Source organism: Scomber japonicus, chromosome 21, assembly GCF_027409825.1.
Source record: "Scomber japonicus isolate fScoJap1 chromosome 21, fScoJap1.pri, whole genome shotgun sequence".
Classification (NCBI taxonomy): Eukaryota; Metazoa; Chordata; class Actinopteri; order Scombriformes; family Scombridae; genus Scomber; species Scomber japonicus.
Window position 1 is genome coordinate 2,827,919 of NC_070598.1, and position 17,234 is coordinate 2,845,152.

A 17,234-nucleotide genomic window follows, 5' to 3' on the forward strand; every position below is an offset into this window, starting at 1 on the left:
CACTCACAAGCTCTGCAGATTTAGCACCAGAGCAACTTATCATCTGCAAGTTATCTCTAGAATCAGTTTCAGCTCTGATCTGACTCTGAATCTGAGACTCGCTTCCTAATCTGGTGTTTAGTTAACTATGCTCTGATATGTTCCTTCCTTCCTTCCTTCCTTCCTTCCTTCCTTCTTCACTCTACCATTCTTTCCTTCCTTCCTCTTTTCCTTTCTCCCTCCCTCCCTCCTTTCTTCTTTCCTCTGTCGTTCCTTCCTTCCCTTCCTCCCTCCCTTCTTTCCTATCCTCCCTTCCTCCTTTACTCTGTCCTTCTTTCCTTCCTTCCTTTCTTCCTTCCTCTCTCTTTCCTCCTTCCTTCTTTCTTTCTCCTATCTTCCTCCCTTTCTTCTTTCCTCCGTCCTTCCTTCCTTCTTTCCCTCCCTTTCTTCCTTCCCTCCTTCCTTCCTCCCTGCCTTCCTTCCTCTCTACTCCTTCCTCCTCCCTTCCTTCTTTACTCTGTCCTTCCTTCCTCCCTTCCTTCTTTCCTCCATCCTTCCTTCCTTCCTTCCTTCCTCTCTTTCCTCCTTCCTTTCTTCCCCCCTACCTTCCTCCCTTCCTTCTTTACTCTGTCCTTCTTTCCTTCCTTCCTCCCTTCCTCTTTTCCTTTCTCTCTTCCTCTTTTCCTTCCTTCCTTCCTCTCTCTTTCCTCCTTCCTTCTTTCTTTCTTCCCCCCTCCCTTCCTCTTTTCCTTTCTCCCTCCCGCCCTGCTTTCTTCTTTCCTCCGTCCTTCCTTCCTTTCCTCCCTCCCTCCCTCTTTCCTTTCCTCCCTTTTTTCCTTCCTCCCTTCCTTCTTTCTTTCTTCCCCCCTACCTTGCTTCTTTACTCTGTCCTTCTTTCTTTCCTCCTCCCTTCCTCTTTTTCTTTCTCCCTCCCGCCCTCCTTTCCTCTTTCCTCTGTCCTTCCTTCCTCCCTCCCTTCTTTCCTTTCTTCCCTCCTTCCTTCCTCCTTTTTTCTTTCCTCCGTCCTTCCTTCCTAACTTCCTTCCTTCCTTTCCTTTCCTCCCTTTCTTCCTACCCTCCTCCTTTCCCTCCTTCCTTCCTTGACTGGAGGACAACAGGAGGGTTAAACAGTGTTGTATGAAGCAGAGGAAAGAGTCTTTAAAGCATCATGTTGTGTTTTCGGTCATGGTGCAGGTGAACCGCTCGTCCCTGCTGGTTCCAGAACAGGTGACCAAACCGCAGGAAGTGAACGGGACCAATGGGAAAGCAGCGCTGCCGGCAACACCAAGCGAAATCACCAAACAAGCCGAACCTTCGACGGACTCAGAGGAGGAAGGAGGAGACACAGACGACCCAGAGAGAGGTACGAAGCATCTCAGCTAGCTAACGGATAAACTTTAACATGAAGGCGTTTATCAAGTCTTCACGAATGTCATATATAACAGTAAATGTAGTAAAAGTGAAAAGTGATTATCGATGAATCTGCCAATTATTTTCTTGATTATTTATTAGGGCTGTCAAACGATTAATTTTTAAAATCGAGATTAATCGCAGAATTTCCATAGTTAATCACGATTAATCGCGTTTTGAATTGCATGTTTAAAATCCTGTTATTTTCCATTTGAAGGCAGTTTTAAGCCCATAATGTAAAGCATTTCTTACCAGAGTGTCTTAACTGGGAATCAATCACGGCTCTGCTGCGACTCCCACACTCCAAAATGGTCCTTTGGTGGAGCTGAGGCTGGCTTGGCTGCACCTGGGTGTTTAGCGTGGAGGTGCTAACTCAAACTCCACGTACTCCGGTGGTAGTTAAACTCCGTTTGACACAGGTTGCATTTTACTTTTGACTTGTCAACTGAAGCGTCTGGAAGTGTTTTAAAGTTAAACAAGCCGTTCAAAAGTCCAGTAGCTCTCTTACTTTCCATCAGCGCGGTAGGTTTACTGCAGGAGGCCACTTCAAAGCATAGCGCTACAGCTAGAGGAGCCGTCTACGGGGGAGTAGAAGGGACAAAAAGGCTTGCAACATTAAAATGCAATTTAAAAAAAAACGCGTTATGGATTACATTAATCTGATCGCGATTAACGCGTTAACGCTGACAGCCCTAATATTTAATTAATCAGTTTGTCTATATAATGTAAGATAACAGTGAAAATGTCCTTTAAAGTTCCCATCATTTAGTCCAAAACCCCAAAAAAATGTATGACTTCATCAGAGAGGTTGTTTTTTTTCTTTCTTTGGCTTAAAAATGACTTAAAACGATTAAAAACGACTAAAATAATTAATTTACTGTTGATGTTAAATGTTTACTTTCTCACCTCAAACAACGTTGAAACTTAATAAAACTGAATATTTCCACTCATCTTACTTTTATGTAATCTCAGTTGCAAATCAACTTCTAGTCTATGCAGCATTACATAGTATGGTATTAGTAATGGACACGTTGTTCCTCTTACACAATGAGGAACAATGAAATCATCAGTGTACAGATTTTAAACCGTACTCAGCAGTAACTTAAAGGACAGCGTGAGAATCTGCTGACACACACAAAAAAAACCTCAACATTTATGACGAATCTCCATGAAACAAGCCGGTTATACCCGAGAATTAACAATAACTGCATCATGAGCGCAAACAGTACTGTGTTATAAATAAAGATAAAAGTTAGTGTGACCTAAAGCTGCTCAATGAATCGAGATTTGATCATGATTACGATTTAGGGGCCAAACGATCTCAAAACTAATAAAATCAGGGGGAAAAGATTTTTAATATTAATGAGATAGCGCTCAGTAACAAAGGTTTTATTTTGAAAAGCTTAGACAGGAAGCCGCCGCAGCTCCGTTATAGTTTGACAGGAAGCTGAAACACACAGTGAAATGTTTTAACTGTAAATAAAAGTGCAGAGTTTCCAGCCTGCGTCAGACGATGCTGAGTTTACTGACTAATTATTAAAAACCAGGAAGTGATGTGTAGAACTATCGTCATGGTAACCAGCTCAGCTCTAATATCTCTGCACATGTTCTGCTGTGTGTTGCGTTAAGCGGCAGATAAAAGGCTGCTGCTGGGAGAGAACATTAATTAAGAAATGCAGCATGTTTCTAAAGTTTAAAAAAAATCGTTTTAATTATCGTGATTTCAATTTTGACCCAAATAATCGTGATTATGATTTTTTCCATAATCGAGCTAAAGCAGAGTTTAATGTACAAACGTCTCAAATTTTTTACCATAATACTGAAATAAAGAGAAACTTAGAAACTAAAATGAGTCAGTTGGACTGCAATTATAAACAGATTGTATTTTTTTTAGATCATATTAATACTTTTGTGCATGTTTAATGTCTCTCTTAATGTCTCTTGAGTTGAGCATGTTTTTGTCTCGTGCACACCTGACAGGGTCGGGCCACAGGGACCGAGCGGTGCTGCACTGTCAGTTCTGTGGGAAACGAGGCCACGCACACAACTTCATGCGGTCCAAACGCTTCTGCTCCACTTCCTGTGCACGAGGGTGAGATATGATTTCATTTCCTCCTCAGACGCACATATAGAGACAGAGAGGAGGAGGGGAGGTGAGGTGGGGGGAGAGTAGAGGGGGGAGGGGGGAAGGGCAGTGAGAGTAACATGCATCATGTGACTTTTAAGGTGTAGTTTCTAATGTGAGGTGGAGTTCAGAGGAGGGTTTCAGTTTAGTTTGAGTTAGTTTTTAGTCTTAGTTTTAGTTTTTCAGGTATTAGAAGGAAAGATTTGATTAGTAGAAGCTGTAAAAAGATGAAATAATGTCTGACACTGAGGTAAAATGAAGTCAAACTGAACACAATACAGTCAAAAATGGAGGAAATGAAAAGAAAACTAAAACTAAGTCTCAGTATTTAGTTTCCCAGGTATTAGAAGAAGTCAAACCTAGCAGGATACAGTGCAAAAATGGAGAAAATGAAATTACAACACCACCAAAGTTGATTTTAACTGCAGCTCAGTTTAGTTTGAGTTAGTTTTTAGTCTTAGTATTTAGTTATTTCAGGTATTAGAAGGAAATATTTGATTAGTAGAAGCTGTAAAAGGATGAAATAATGTCTGACACTGAGGTAAAATGAACAAAGTCAAACTGAACACAATACAGTCAAAAATAGAGGAAATGAAAAGAAAAGTAAAACTAAGCTGATTTTATCTGCTGCTCAGTTTAGTTTTAGGTAAGTTTTTTGCATTGCTCATTGTAGGTTTTATTTAGTTTTAGTCTTAGTATTTAGTTTTCCAGGTATAAGAGAAGTCAAACTGAACAGGATACAGTGCAAAAATAGAGGAAATGAAAAGAAAACTAAAACTAAGCTGATTTTATCTGCAGCTCATTTTAGTTTTAGGCCGTTTTGTTTTGTTCATTGTAGTTTTTATTACAGAACTCTCTTTTTTATTTTTATTTCCGCTAACTAAATTATTGTTTCACTGCCTGTCTTACTTGTAGTCTTAGTTGTAGTTAACTATAATAACCCTTGTTCAGGCTGCAGCAGAGCAGGCAGGATGTGGTGTGCGGCCATGTAGAAACACACAGGTGTCAAATACAGATATGAGTGTGAATCAAAGCAGCAGAACGAGGAACTATCCCCTCATCTCTTCTCTTTTGTGTCTCTCTGTCTCTGTCAGGTTTAACGTTCGTCTGACGAAGCGTCTGCGAGCCCTGAGCGCAGGCAGCCGGTCCGAGCGGCCCCGCCCGGCGCTGAACAGGGCGGAGTCGGTCCCTGGGAAGCCTCTGTTACTGCGGCTGGTAGGAAGACCGAGCTGACCGCCGCTTTCAAACACTTCCCTTCACCACATTGACAGTTATTGTTCAGTCTGCAGCGTCGGTGCAGTGGACATCTCAGTCTGACATATCTGAACCACATTTACCTCAATTAAAGACTGATCATCATAACAACATAGTCTTTTAATAGGCTTTTAGTACGGTGGCCCTGAAGGCTCAACACACAGCAGCGTAAACTTACAATTACAGATATTTTATTCTACTTTGGTGCAACACAACTCTCACACATCATCATCTTTTTAAAGTCCGTGTAAAGTCAGAATAAATATGTGTTCTGAGTTTGACATACCACAGAAAAGTGTGTTGTTAACCACCCTGCCAAATTTGAATGATTAAAAAAATCGCCAAATATATGAAATTAGGCTTCAAAGTTGTGTAAAAATCAGCCTCTTTCTCTGCTCCCAAACGCTGAAGCCCTGCCCCCTACCAAGTGTCACCTGTCAATCAAAGTCACCACCTCTACCAGAAACATTGACGCTATGTTCGAGAGCTTTCTACTGCTAACTCAGCTGCTAGCTTGGCGGCTAACTCAGCTAACTGGCTAACTGTAGACTGTAGTAGTAGTAGTGTGTGCTGAATGTATTTCTACCTCTACAGCAGCAGGGGCGGGTTTATGCTAATCACTAAATCCTGAACACAGAAATGTTGAAACACAGTTTGTGTAGCCTAGCTCCACAATTCAAATCTAAATAGTTGAAATGCTTTTTACACCTTTTTTAGAAATACATTTATGACCTATTTAATGTGTTTAGAAGAAAATGTCTGAATTCACTTTACACAGTTTTTAAGTTTTTTATAATGTAGAGTAGTGTAATGTGAAAACTCAGACAAGTGTCATCATCTCTGCAGCTTTACGAAACTGTTTAGTCTCATTTAGCTGCTAGTTTTAGTTTTTAGTTTTTAGGTCGATATTTGATCTAGCAGCCAAAGAGGATCTTTATCTCTGAAAATGACACTATGAGAGCTCTGAGAGTGAACCAGAACAGTAAAGTTGCAGCCGGACATCTAAACAATGAACTGAAACTCACTTTAACAGCTCTGTAAAGCTGAGAGGAGCTGCAGAGACACTTATAATTCTCTGTAGGTTCATTACACACATTACACAGCTCATACTGATTATAGCCACTTTAAAAGTATAATTTAAAACCACTACATGTGCAGATTTTTTTATGTGACTTTAGCATTTAGAGCAACTTAACACCACCTGAAAATATTGTTTTTAGTGGATTGAACTTTTCACGTAGCTGCAGAAAAATGAGACAATCCCAATTCTCTGTAGGTTCATCACTACAAGCCGCACATACACACACACATTACTGTTATTTTATACATTATGGATAAAGTAAATATGCATTGTAGCTGCTTTAAGATGCTGTGTTAAGCGTTTATGGTAGTTCAGTGTACAAAATATTAAAATGCCCATTACTAGTAGAGGTCTTTCAAAGTTCAGTTTTGGGCCTGATGAAAATCTACTCAAACCTGCCATGCACGAGGAATATTAAACTCGACCCAAACTGTGATCCAGAACAGCGGCCAAAGTTTGATGCTCCGAAAACTAGAGCAAGAGCAACAATACCCATAATTTATCCTGATTTTAACAGCCTTCATCTGCCAAATACACAATATTGATGTTGATACTGTACACCTCATGATTGGAGCTGATAGTCAGATATTTGACATATTGACACACTTGAGACTTTCAGTGATTTAAAAGGGGACCTGATCTAACCTGATTAAGCTGAATATCATTTGGAGCAGCACAAGTTTGGTCTTAATTACTTAGAAATGAGACTTTTAATCACAAGTTACCAATCTTAAGGTGATTATAGTCTTTAAAACAGACACACAGCCTAAAGATAGTCAATTTACAATATGAAACAGAGAAAAGCAGCTAAAATAAGATAAAGTTTGACATTTTTTGCTTGATAAATGACTTTAAATCTAACTTTCTGATCAGTTTATCCACTAATTGTCTCAGTAGTAATGTTAACAGCATCACAGACCCACAGAAGTTATAGACAGAAGAGAGAAAACAAAGCTTACATTCAGAAAACAAAACCATCAAAATGTAACACTTAGTATGTAGAAGTGATACTCACTGTTCACACCTCTGCAGACATGAAAGGTGGCTGTACAGAAATGCAGCTGACGTCAGCTGTGGCTAGCAAAGGTGACAAGAAATGCTTTCAAAGTTTAAAAAAAAAAAAAGAAGAAGAAGCGTCAAAAACCTCCACAGAAACGTCTTACTCCTCCTGCAGCTCAATCCATCTCTTAGCTGGCCTTCTGTGTGCTCAGTGTGTGAAAAGTGTTTTATGTTTGGGGCCAAAAATGTGTCTAAAATATCCACCAAGCAGCCATGAGTTATGGGATGTGAAGTGTGGCGGCCATGTTTGTTTCCGGTGCCAGAATTTGGGCAAAGAGGTGAAGCTCAGGTGGATTGAGTGACAGGCAAAAACACCTGTCAATCAAGCACACATGAGCCTAATTATACCCATCATTAGTGACATAATATCTTAATACATTTACAAGTGAAATTATCTTAAAAAGCTTTTGTAGAAATTCACTTTTATTGGGATTTTTAAATCGTCATTTCAGTTGATTTTTTCTGTCGCCATCTAGTGGCCGTTTTGAAGAACTGCGTCTTTTTCCCCTTCTACTTTTTATTGAGTTTTTAGTATAATCTGCATTAGAAAATAATTGTACTTGTAAATAATACATTAGATGTATGAAGTAACATGAAGCACAGTACAGAAATGTAACAGAACAACTATGAAAAAAGAGAGAAAATAAATAAAGAAAGAAAATTAAATAAAAAAGTTATTCACAGGTCAACCAGATCAAATGAAGTGTAGTCCATATTTTAAGCTTTTTTAGTATTTTGAGATTGTTTTTATTGTATATAGCATTTTATTTAATCACTTATCACTTTTAATGAATACTGTTGTGTCAGTTTTGAACCCCCTCCCTAAGGAGATCAATAAAGTTACCCTAAAATACATTGTGTCCTCGCCACTATACAACAACAATAAAAAATAAGAGAATGACAATAAAAATATATAATTACCTTGGAAGCACAGGGATATCTAGGCGCCTAACATAAGAAAAAAAGGAAAAAAGGGGTTAACATTGCCCAGAATTTATTTATAGACCCATTCAGCTTGATGCAGTTTAAGATATATTTAATTCAAAGGGAAAAAACATCTTTAACATTATTTTTTTTTTATCTGTTCAAGCAGTCTGAATTGTTAACAGTGAATACAGATCAATCAATATGTTAATGATTTGCTGATGAAATTTTAAGAAGGAACTTTGGGGATCGATATGAAAGTGATTTAACTTTTTAATTTTTAACCCTCACCTCTGAAATATTCTCTCCATGGTTCAGAGATCAGTGTTAATTCTTCTCTTTTGTCACATGACTCTCCCCAGCCTCGTGATCTCTGGAGCGCCGGTCGCCGCGAGAAGAAAGGAAAAGAGAAGGTAACGGCAGCAGAGGAAGAGGATGAGGAGGAGGACATGGAGGGAGGTGGGGAGGAGGAAGATGACGACGGAGGAGAGGAAGATCCCGCGGTCGCCATGACGGCCAGGATGGACCGTCGGGCGGCACGGAGAGCGAGGAGAGCGTCCGCGCCCGCCGTCACCACCTCTACGCCCACAACCACGTTCAAACCCGCCCCCTCGCAGTGGAGCGTGGAGGAAGTTACCGCCTTCATACACACACTGCCAGGTAGAGAATAAATCAGCAGTTAATATGATAAACAAATACCTCACATGCTGAGTACATTCAGCTTCTGGGAATTAACAGCGTCTGTTTGATTTATAACCAACTCGAGAGGTCTTAATCATCACCAGATGTCGACAGGCTCGTTCGCTTGAAGCTTCTCCATCTCCCGTTAGCCAATTAAGTGTTTTTGCAAAATGCTGAAACTATCCCGCCGGGTGAGGTAATGTTCATGCTTGGAGCCGCCTACTGTCAGCGTGAATCAAATTTCCAGAGAAACATCTGGAAGAAAAAGAAACCAGAGCGAACGCTGGGGTGTCAAAACACAAATTCGTAAACATCATCAGGGTGGTAGAGGTCTTTGTTAGTTTGATAGAAACTTGACTTGACTCCTCTCACTTCATGATTATGTTTAAAACTTTGTCACTTTTTTTTATAAGAGCTCTAATATCTTTACTACAAGACATTTGTTGAATAAACCAAATGTCACTTGGCTGCAGCCAGAAGATCAGTCATTAACTGTAATGAGCTTGTTTTAATATTATGAAGTTTAGGAGGTTTGTGACTAACTGAAAAACAGTTTACAGTGACCAAGGATGGATTAGCAAAGTGCTTTACAAGATAAAACTACACCATAGAACAGACATGAAAAACATAAACATAAAAACAGGAGATAGATAAAAGAAAAATAGGTAAAAAGGTAAATCAGACTCATTCTACCTGATCTGTAGTACCTGAATCATCACTTGCCTAGCCGGGATGATTGGTTAATAAAACCGTCAATCATGAGACTAAACTTTCTTGGACACAACTATTATTTTGTTCCAATGGATAAAGTTGCTGTTGGGTGGAAATCTTGTAATTGAGGGCCCCTTTCTGCTTGGTATGGTAGATCCAGCCATGACAGTTACCCTGTTCACATCTGACATTAGCCTGACACCGGTGGACAGTAATATATACAAGTGTAAAAGACCTCAAACCACTTGCCGAGGTGGTCTGAGACACATCTGACCACATGTCCTTTGTAGTGTAAATGTGTTCAGATGTGTCCTCGGCCAGGATGTAACAGGAAAAATACGTCATCAATGCAGGATGTGATGGTTGTTTTGGTAAAAGCATGACAACTGTTGAAAGAATGAGGAAGAGGAGCACAGTTGGAATAGCTCGTACATGTAGATTCGTTCTTGAAATATTTTGATTAGCTCTTCAGCACTGAAAACAAATCTGGAGCTTGTCTGACTGACGTTTATCCGTTTGACCTCCTAGCAGAAATTATGAAGACAGCAATGAACTCTGGACACACGTGGTCAGCTGGAGAGGTATAATAGAGACAGGTGTGAACAGCAGTGTGTCCACTTGTGATCGGATCACCCGAAACGCTGAGATCTTACGGTCACGTATAAACAGAGCCATTGTGACCTGATTACTCAAACCATTTGCTGAGGTGGTTTCAGACCTAGTTAACCTAACCCTCCCCAACAAGGACATAACAGGAAAATTCATCATCATAGCAGGATGCGGTGGTCACTTTGGCGGTTTGGCAAATCTCAATCATTTGAATAGTTAGTACAAGTTCTTGAAACATTTCCTGAAACCTGTTTGGCAACAGATATCATGACTTCACACTGGGCCTCTTTGACTTTCTAGAAAAAGTGATGGAGGGAGGAAGTGGTCAGCTGGACACCTTAAAGACACACGTGTGAACAGCGATGTGTCTCTGCTGTCCAGTTGTGTTCAGATCACTAGAACGCATTTTAAAACCAAGTGTGAACAGCAAATGTCACATATAAATGTCACACTTTAGAAGGTATTTGTGGCCAGATGTGTTTACTTATAACTTTACTTATATTGCACCCTTCCAAACAATTGTCACAAAGGCTTCATAGAGCGTAGGAAGACAAGAAAATAGAGTTAGATAGGTTTGAGGTCAAGTCAAGTTCTTACAAAACTATTCTTCCTGCAGCCGTTGCTGTCTTCATTTATATAGTACCAAATTACAACACAAGTTATTAAGTTATCAAGTCATTTTTTCACATATAGAGCAGGTCTAGACCTTCCTCTTTAATCTAATTTACAGAGACCTCAGCCAGCATGTCCATGTGGGCCCCATGTGGGTTAAATGCGGGCTACGTGGGTACTGAGTAGGCATGGGGTTGAACTGGGCAAATTTTGCAGGTCCCACATGGTTTCAGTAACATGGGTCCCCCATCTGAAGCCCACGTGGGTCTGACTGTATGAGCTCCATAAGGGATGTAAGTGGGCTAAGCGGGCATGGACATAAACATGGGCAACAAATTGTATGGGCCCCATATTGTTTCAGAAACATGTGCCTCATATGTGAAGCCATTTAAGGTCCATTTGGATCCCACTTAGCCTCCATATGGGCAAGTATATGGGGCCTACATGGGTCTCACGCAGTTGGGCCCCACCTGAAACCCAGTCAGAATCCACTTGAAACCCATATGGGCAAACATAGGTGGGGCCACCATGGAAACAGCGGTCAAACCCACTTGGGACCCACATTTGCATCCCAAATTTAACCCTTATGGGGCCCATATGGACACGCTGGCTGGGACCCAACATTCCCTCATGAGCTGCATAAAAAACTCTCCTTTAAAGGGAGGAAACCTCAGGCAGAAACCAGACTCTGAGGTTCAAACAGGAAAAGGACAAACACAAAATATTGACACAAAGTTAAAAGAATATTATAATTTACTGTCTTTAATCCTTGTCCGTGTGTTTGTGTCCAGGCTGCAGCGACGTGGCCGAGGCCTTCAGGCTGCAGGAGATCGACGGCCAGGCTCTGCTGCTGCTGACCGAGGACCATCTGATGACCAGCATGAACATCAAACTGGGGCCGGCTCTCAAGATCTGCGCTCACATCAACGCGCTGAAAAACCAATGAAAGGAAAAGACAGAAAGAGACACAGAGACGAAAGAAATGAAGAAAGAAAGGTCAGAATGTGATCTGGAAGGAACAAAAAGGCAATAAAGAAAGCGTTAAGCTGAAGCTAAAAAAGATGAAGATGAAAACAAAAAAGAAGCTGACACCAAGGATGACAGAACAAAGTCACAAAAAGAGATTCACGGATAATTTATGAGATTATAAATCGAGATGCGTGGCCTTAGGACGACGGAAGAGGAGCGCAGACGACAGGAAGACACCAGAGTACAGAAGAAATGTCATCGGTTTTTGGCCCTCTGTAGCAGGAGACGGAGACGGGGACGACTTTTTTGTAACTTTCTGTATATTTTACAAGCCGCTGGAGAGTGTAAATTTGAAGCTATTTCACATGAAGGATTTTGAACATTTAATATATAAATTTGTCTATTTAGTTTTTTTAGAAACGTGATGTCAATGACAAATCTATCCCGTAGCTAACATAACCGGTGTGTGTAAAAAAAACAACAAAAAAACAACATCATAATAATACGTAGACTTTGTAAGTGATTAATGAAAGTTTAATGTTTTATATCACTATATTCTGGACAAAAACATGTCTGTGGATTAAAAAAAAAAAAGAGTCACTATCAGGGTGAGGCTGGTGTCTTTAATCGTCACATTTTTATGGTATCTTGCTTGAAATTATTTAATAAATGAACAAACTAATCAAAGAGGTTGTTTTATCTTATTGAGTGAAATGAAGCAGAGAGGTTTGAAGGTTTTTCTACATGAGGAGGATGGAGGGGGGAAACCAGCAGAGGGCCACAGTGAGGCAGGTGTGAGCAGAAACCATGATGTGCGCACTGCTGAGAAATCTGTGTTTTATAAATTCTGCTGATTAAAATTCAAGTCACTCTTTTCCTTCCTGATTCCCGTTAAACTGCAGATTTGAGCATGACAAGCGTTTCTGATGGATTTAGATTAGTTGTTTTTCTCTCCACAGTCTGTCTCTCCTCATCTCTGCCTCCATATCTGGTTTAGGTTAGGATCTCACATGCCTTCTGATTGGTTTAAAGTTTGGACTGAGGGTTACAGTATGTTGCTCACCACACCCTATGATAAATCTTATTCTAGCATTTTTCTGAGAACCAGCTTGGTGCGCACTGACAGGGCAGCAGGATTTCTGTGTAATTCCCATCTTTTATTTCTAAGGATTTAAACTTTTTTTTTTATCACTTTAGAAGCACAGAAGAATCCTTATATAAAGCATACCAGAATACCACTGTTCACCTTTTTCATTAACTTAGGAGAGATAAATACACGCATGTTCTTTACGTTTTGCATTTTGCAACATCTGGCGCAAAGATACTCTTGTTTTTCTTTTTTTTTTTTGGAACAGTAAATCCGTTTTTTAAATTCATACAACTGCACATATAAAAGGACAAATATCACAACACCTGGATCTATTTTGGGAGAGAAAATAAACAACCGCATTTGAAGAGAGAAGTGATTTTTGTGCGTAAAGACGCACTGCGACTCTCTCTCTCCATGGCGCACGTATGCAGGCAGATCACCGGCAGCGTGGCCAGCTGCACGGGCTGGGTCGGGGTCATCATCGCCACGGCCACCAACGACTGGGTCCGGACCTGCGACTACACGGTGGCCACCTGCATCCGCATGGACGAGCTGGGCTCCCGGGGCCTCTGGGCCGAGTGCGTCATCTCTCCGGCGCTGTACCACTGTGTGGCCCTCAATCAGATCCTCACTCTGCCCGGTGAGAGAGAAGGGAGGAGGGGGGGAGGAGGGGGGGTTAGGATGTTTTGGAAATGTCCTTCAGAGTTTTCTTTATCATACATATAAATTATTGTAACTTAAAATATATATACCGTTGCCTATAAAGTTGGAATAATTAAGTTTTCAGACACATTCCTCTTTTTATTTTCTATTTATACACATCAGTAATCACCTTTGACCAGGTGCGATGAGATTGATCAATACCATACCATTGATCTTTGAGAATATATACACTTTATCTATCAATAATAAATCACATTGTCACAATTATTTCATGAGAAGAAGTAAAAAAATATATTTTATTCCAACTTTATGGGCAACAGTGTACATATAATTTAGTTTGTATGAGTTGGCCTTAATTCAATCCATTATATGTTTTATATAATGACTAAGTATCTGTGTGTATTATTGTGTGTCCTCAATTAATCCCAAAGATATTCAGTTTACTGTCCCAGAGGACTAAAGAACAGCTTTTTGAGAAGAGAGAAAATGGTTGGTTAACTCTCTGACAACCAATTAATTGCTGCAGCTCTGCTTCAAACTCACAAATGGCAGTTATCTGAGTGATGTTCACAGAGTTATGGACACATTAAAAAATAAAAACACGAAAACAATATTCAAACCATTTCTCTTTTACTCTCAAGTGAGATCCTTAATGAGCCTTCAGTCAAGAAATCACTTAATCTACAGATCAGCTCTTGAAAAGTGTTTTTAAAATGGTAAAACAGCTTTTTCAGTATTCAGAAAGAATCTCACTGTGCTTCCATATGCTGCTGAATATGTGTGAGTCTTTTCCTGCTTACTGTACATTTATACATAAATAAGGCTTATCTGTAAATGACATGGGGTTGGTACTGTGTGCCATGTAGGGATGAAAATAAATATGATGATTTAGTGAATATACAGAATGATTACAGAGTATAGTCCAAAAATAGTGTAAAATCAGTCTGAAGGAAGAAAGCAGCTGGTGCAGTTATATGTGTGTGTGTGTGTGGCTTTGATCGATCGATGGGTTCAGTTTAGTTCAGTGGTGTTGGAGGGTATCTGTGTGTGTGTGTGTGTGTGTGTGTGTGTGTGTGTGTGTGTGTGTGTGTGTGCATTCCTGACTGTAACCATCCATTTGAGTGCCAGAGGTGAACTGTGTTGAAAAGTTTTTAAACCAAACAGATGCTTCAGTTATAGAAACCACCTCTCCTTCTCTCTCTCTCTCTGTCTCTCTATGCCCCTCTCTCTCTCTCCTTCCCTCTCTCTCTCTCTCTCTCTCTCTCTCCCTCCCTCCCTCTCCCTCCCTCTCTCTCTCTCTCTCTCTGTCTCTCTCCCTCTCTCTCTCTCTCAGCCTACATTCAGACGTCCCGTGCTCTGATGGTCTGTGCTTGTCTGCTGGGCCTTCCTGCGATGCTGCTGATGCTCATGGGGTTGCCCTTCGTCCGCCTGCAGCACGACACCTCTGCCATCAAGCTGCGCCGAGCCCGAGTGGGAGGCGTCCTCATACTCCTCATGGGTGAGGAGGAACCCTGTCCTCATACCTCAATGCCTTTATTGTCATTGCACAGCAGTATATTCAAATTATGTGTCCCCAGTGGCTGATCACACTATTGCACAATTCACTTGCCAAAGCCTAACCTTAATTTCACCCTAAACTTGCTTTCTGTCTCCTTCAAGGCAGACGAGCCCCCACAGGATGCATTGATTACATGCAAAGCTGCACTGGTTATTTAATACAGTACAACTAAACTAATACATTAGGTTAGGTTACTTAGGTTACTTAGGTTAAACGTGTTTTTTTAAAGTCCAAAATGTCTGTTTTTCAAGAGATTTCAGGGTCAACATGGTGGCTTTGCATGCAATCATGAAATAAACATCAAAATATGACAGCAAATGAATACTCACTAAGTGTTTAAGGCTATTAAATATATGTATGTAAGGCAAGACAAGGCAGATTTATCACATTTCAATAACAAGGCAATTCCAAAGTGCTTTACATAAAACATAAAATGCATCAAGACAGGAAATAAAAGCAACACATGGCAACATAAAAAGACATTTAAATATGATTAAAAGTGTTAAATTGTAAATTAAATTAAGCAAACAATTGAATTTGAATTGTCTGCAGCTTCTAAAGACTGAGACAAAGCACTAAATTTTATAATAATCTGAAAATATGGTGTTGAATAAGAGCAAAACACGGCATTAATACTGGATAAATAAAAGTATGGCACTCATATATCTAATTTTATGCTGGAAATGATCAACAAGTTCAACGTATCAACTTAAAATGTGTTGTGAGTGAGTTGTGTTTCATTGCTAGTGGACAAAAAACACCAGAGAGAAACAAGAGAGTAAGTTGTTCATTAGCTGAAACTCTACTTACTAGTTTTAGAAGATTGAAGTTGAGATTTTAGGAAACAGTAGTTTTGCTTTCAGAGGATAGATTCGGGAGACTCGGGTCTTTCCCAGCTGTTGCAGGATGACGGAGGGTCACGGTCTGTCTGCTCAGGCCTCATCCTGCCCGGGTTTCATTTGTCAGACTGCTTCCTGTGAGATGGGACAGGTACTTCCTGTTAGCAGCCTCAGCGAGACAGATGCAGACGCCAGAAAAACCTTTAATGAACCGTGGTGACGATGGTTTCAGGTTGGATAGTCAACAGATATTCAGATATTCATTGTGGGTTCAATAGTGGATTCTACGTCGCTTTCACTCAGTGCAAAGTTAATACAATGGTTTTGCTATGTGACACTAATCAGACACACCTGAACTTAATGGGTTTTCCTGCACCTTCTCTTTTATATCACTTTTAAAGGATAATTCAGTGGTTTCCTGTTGGGGAAAAGTCATTTCTCTTCAATAGCTTCCATATGATGGGACCTAGAGACCCCAGATCAATCGAACTTGAAAAATAAATGAACTGCCACCGAAATGACTGAAGTGAAGCACTTGCACTTTAAAGAAGTCACTTTATTGCTATTTGATTCTTAGCTTTTTGATTTAAGATACTTATTTTAGAAAATCTCACAATGTATTGCTTTGGATCCAGTTTTGTTTTCATGTATGCCAATGAATGAGAATGGCCATTAAAGTGAATCTGAATCTGAATCTGAATGCACAATGGTTCTGCTATGTGGGACCAACCAGTCACACCTCAAACAAACCTTCCATTCATTTTCTGTGGAAAAGTGTTTTTCTTCAATAGCTTCCATATAAAGGAACCTAGAGACCCCAAATCAATGCAGAACCCTAACCCGAATATCTGTCGAATATCCAACCTGAAACTAACTTCACCATGCTAGTTTATGAATGAAACTGGGTGATTATCATCTCTGGTCTAACTCCTCTCTTCCTGTGTCCTCCAGCTGTTTGTGGCATCGTGTCGACAGTCTGGTTCCCGATCGGCGTCCACCAAGCCGAGGGTCTGATGTCCTTCGGCTTCTCTCTGTACGCCGGCTGGGTCGGCTCCGCTCTCTGTCTCCTCGGTGGCACCTTGAGTCTGTGTTCCCAAGGCGGTGACCCCGGGACCCCGAGCAGAGAGAACAGCTTTTACTACTCCAGACAGCGAGGCACGGCCATGCCTACACCCTTCGACCCGCCCGCCAACCATGCCAAGAGCGCCTTGGTGTGAACGTGTGGTTTCAAAGACTGTACATGATCGTAACCGAGTCTGTCTTCTATTATTTTTTACAATTTGAATATTTAGCTGATGCTTTGTTTATGATTTATAATAAGGGAGCATGTTGGGGGTTGTTGTCTGGAGTTACACAGCGTTACCGAAACTTTCTGTTGGGTCTCATTGGTTGAATTAAATCTCGCTGGATGGAACCAAAGAAACAGATGTTCAGACAAAAGTTAAAGGTTTTTAGATATCAAATTTGTCAAGATACAAAACAAAATCTTATTATCTTAAAATCAAATGATGCTTTCCACTTAATGTAAATGAATAAGTCTGAAATTAAAATTTGTCCACCAATAAAAACACATATTTACAGAGTTTAGCTCAGACAGGAGAATCATAAAATAGAGTCAAATATGAAGGAAACTAGTGAGGTTTCATTGAGTTGCAGTGTTGTCATGTTAC

The 17,234-nt window shown here is 40.3% G+C and overlaps 2 protein-coding genes across 6 annotated transcripts in view; both read left to right on the top strand.

Annotated features, from left to right (window-relative positions):
• Window positions 1-12,095, top strand: part of si:ch211-230g15.5 (polyhomeotic-like protein 2) — a 39,659-nt gene extending 27,564 nt beyond the window's left edge. For all 5 annotated transcript variants that reach the window (XM_053342077.1, XM_053342081.1, XM_053342080.1 and 2 more), the window contains 5 exons: window positions 1,174-1,342; window positions 3,370-3,481; window positions 4,609-4,729; window positions 8,195-8,492; window positions 11,237-12,095. In XM_053342077.1, coding sequence (XP_053198052.1) covers window positions 1,174-1,342; window positions 3,370-3,481; window positions 4,609-4,729; window positions 8,195-8,492; window positions 11,237-11,391 — 855 coding nt within the window. In that variant the 3' untranslated portion in view covers window positions 11,392-12,095. The remainder of the gene's footprint in view (window positions 1-1,173; window positions 1,343-3,369; window positions 3,482-4,608; window positions 4,730-8,194; window positions 8,493-11,236) is intronic.
• An 823-nt stretch (window positions 12,096-12,918) lies between these two features.
• cldn11b (claudin 11b) lies at window positions 12,919-16,781 on the top strand. The gene is made up of 3 exons (XM_053342155.1): window positions 12,919-13,144; window positions 14,501-14,665; window positions 16,516-16,781. Exons 1-3 carry the CDS (start codon window positions 12,919-12,921, stop codon window positions 16,779-16,781), a joined length of 657 nt encoding a protein of 218 aa, XP_053198130.1.
• The last annotated feature ends 453 nt before the right edge of the window (window positions 16,782-17,234 follow it).

Bases quoted from the DNA above. Each gene is read 5' to 3' on its own strand.
- cldn11b (XM_053342155.1), top strand. From the start codon at position 12,919: ATGGCGCACGTATGCAGGCAGATCACCGGCAGCGTGGCCAGCTGCACG. The intron at 13,145-14,500 runs GTGAGAGAGAAG...TCTCTCTCTCAG, and splicing joins TCAGATCCTCACTCTGCCCG to CCTACATTCAGACGTCCCGT. The intron at 14,666-16,515 runs GTGAGGAGGAAC...TGTGTCCTCCAG, and splicing joins CGTCCTCATACTCCTCATGG to CTGTTTGTGGCATCGTGTCG.